The sequence below is a fragment of the Calypte anna genome, chromosome 1 (genome assembly GCF_003957555.1).
Source record: "Calypte anna isolate BGI_N300 chromosome 1, bCalAnn1_v1.p, whole genome shotgun sequence".
NCBI lineage: Eukaryota > Metazoa > Chordata > Aves > Apodiformes > Trochilidae > Calypte > Calypte anna.
In genome coordinates this window covers 192,586,983-192,588,745 of record NC_044244.1, presented here as the reverse complement: position 1 = coordinate 192,588,745, position 1,763 = coordinate 192,586,983, and the positions used below count along the sequence as shown (strand labels likewise).

At 37.2% G+C, this 1,763-nt stretch overlaps 1 protein-coding gene across 1 annotated transcript; it reads right to left on the bottom strand.

Moving 5' to 3' along the window:
- Positions 1 to 508: 508 nt before the first annotated feature.
- LOC103529743 (taste receptor type 2 member 40-like) lies at positions 509 to 1,435 on the bottom strand. The gene has a single exon (XM_008495221.2). It carries the CDS (start codon positions 1,433 to 1,435, stop codon positions 509 to 511), a length of 927 nt encoding a protein of 308 aa, XP_008493443.2.
- Positions 1,436 to 1,763: the final 328 nt, after the last annotated feature.

Below are 1,763 nucleotides of genomic sequence, written 5' to 3'. Positions count from 1 at the left end.
CCTTGTAGCTAGTTTTTCATGCTTAGAAGAATATTTTTTTTGTATGGCTTCAGCAATATTTGTTTCATCCAATTTTAAACATCCCATTAGAAAGATCCTTTAACAGAGAATTGATATTTGTGAGTTCTGTAAATTTTGTCTCTATTTTAGACCCATTTTTTTAATTCAAAGGTATCATAAAACTGGCAGTCTTAATCTGAGAACCTAAACATCCTGTTCCTGATTTATTACTTAAGTGCATTGATTCCTTTCAGTGCATTCTTCTTCTCACTCTTTACTAAATAAGATTGAAGGAGCAAGATTGGTGAAGGAAAAAGTGAAAAAATGCATTTTATTTCACATAATATGCATTTCACATGTTCTGAAATGTTAATAAGATCTAATCACAGAAATCTCTGAAAAGTGATAGTTACTAAGAAAAAGGCAGTTAAACAGTAAATGCACAGAAGTTTTGATTCCAGATCTGTTACTTGAGAGTGTTTCTCTTAAGCTATAATGAGGCATAGAGTCATATTTTCAAATGGCACCTAAGATGCTGGCAAAGCATCCTGAATGCAAGTTTCAGTTTTGAATTGACTAATATCAGGATAATAGAGTGTATGGAAGGATATGCCCCAACTATAACTAAGGATACTGCAACTTTGACATCATCTTTACTTTGAGAAGTTGACAGTATCAGCAGAATTTGAGCTATAAAACTGGAAAGATAAAGGACCAAGAAAGAAATAATGGATTTAATTGCAGTTAGGTGAACATCTATTGAAGGATCCCTGAAAGTCTCTACATAACATTGCATCTTCCTTGTGTGTTTCCATAAAGAAGTAATTAATAGACCTGAGGTTACCATAGAGAATACCAGAGGAAAAAAACAACCTACAATGTAAAGAAGAAGCAGGTAGAAATGTGACCTGTCCCAGTCAGTGGCATGTGCTGTGCTATTTTCTCTACAGTTCCCCGTTGAGCTGCAGAGGTAAGTGCTGGGTGCAATCCACAGTAAAGGAAGAGAAGTCACAGAAGAGATCACCAGGGATCCAAGAAGCAGCCATGGGACCATCCCAGCTATTCTCAGCTTGATTTGCAGCAACAGCCATTGGGTAGCATTGATTATTTTTACACTGTAGAGTACAAAGAGCCAGGTACTGAACCACAAACTGGCATGGTTTACAAACATCCATATAGCACCAAAAGCTTTGTACACAGAAGCCAACTTAAACACATCCACAAAGTAAAGACTATGAATGTGCATCAATATTGTCACCTGCAAGATAAAGCGTGATGTGGTCAGAAAGATCAGGATCACATCAGCGGAAGAAATTTTTTTGCTTTTGATCCAGTTAATGATATTAACAGCTGTGATAAATCCATTTCCAGTAGCTCCAACCACAACTTCAACAGCTACAATACTTATTGAAATTATAAGTACTGGTGGCAACATCTTGCTGTTTTGGTCACCTGTGTCTGATTAGCTTGTTGAGCTGTGCAAGAAGTTGAGCAGAGCTGATGGTATCTGACTAGCCCCAGCTCCATCCTGCTCACCTTATATGGGAACAAAAAGACATCTGGAAGACAAGTAGAAAATGATTGATGATGTTCTTCCTGAGCGTGCAAATCAGAGATGGATTTAATAATTAACTCTAACCTTTTACATACATAAGATTTGCTTATGTTTTTCCGCAGTGATGTGAGATAGCCAGCTGCATTAACCTTCCCATCTTTTGTCCAATTCTTTATATTCCTGCTTAGAATGAGAGAAAGCCCCGGGG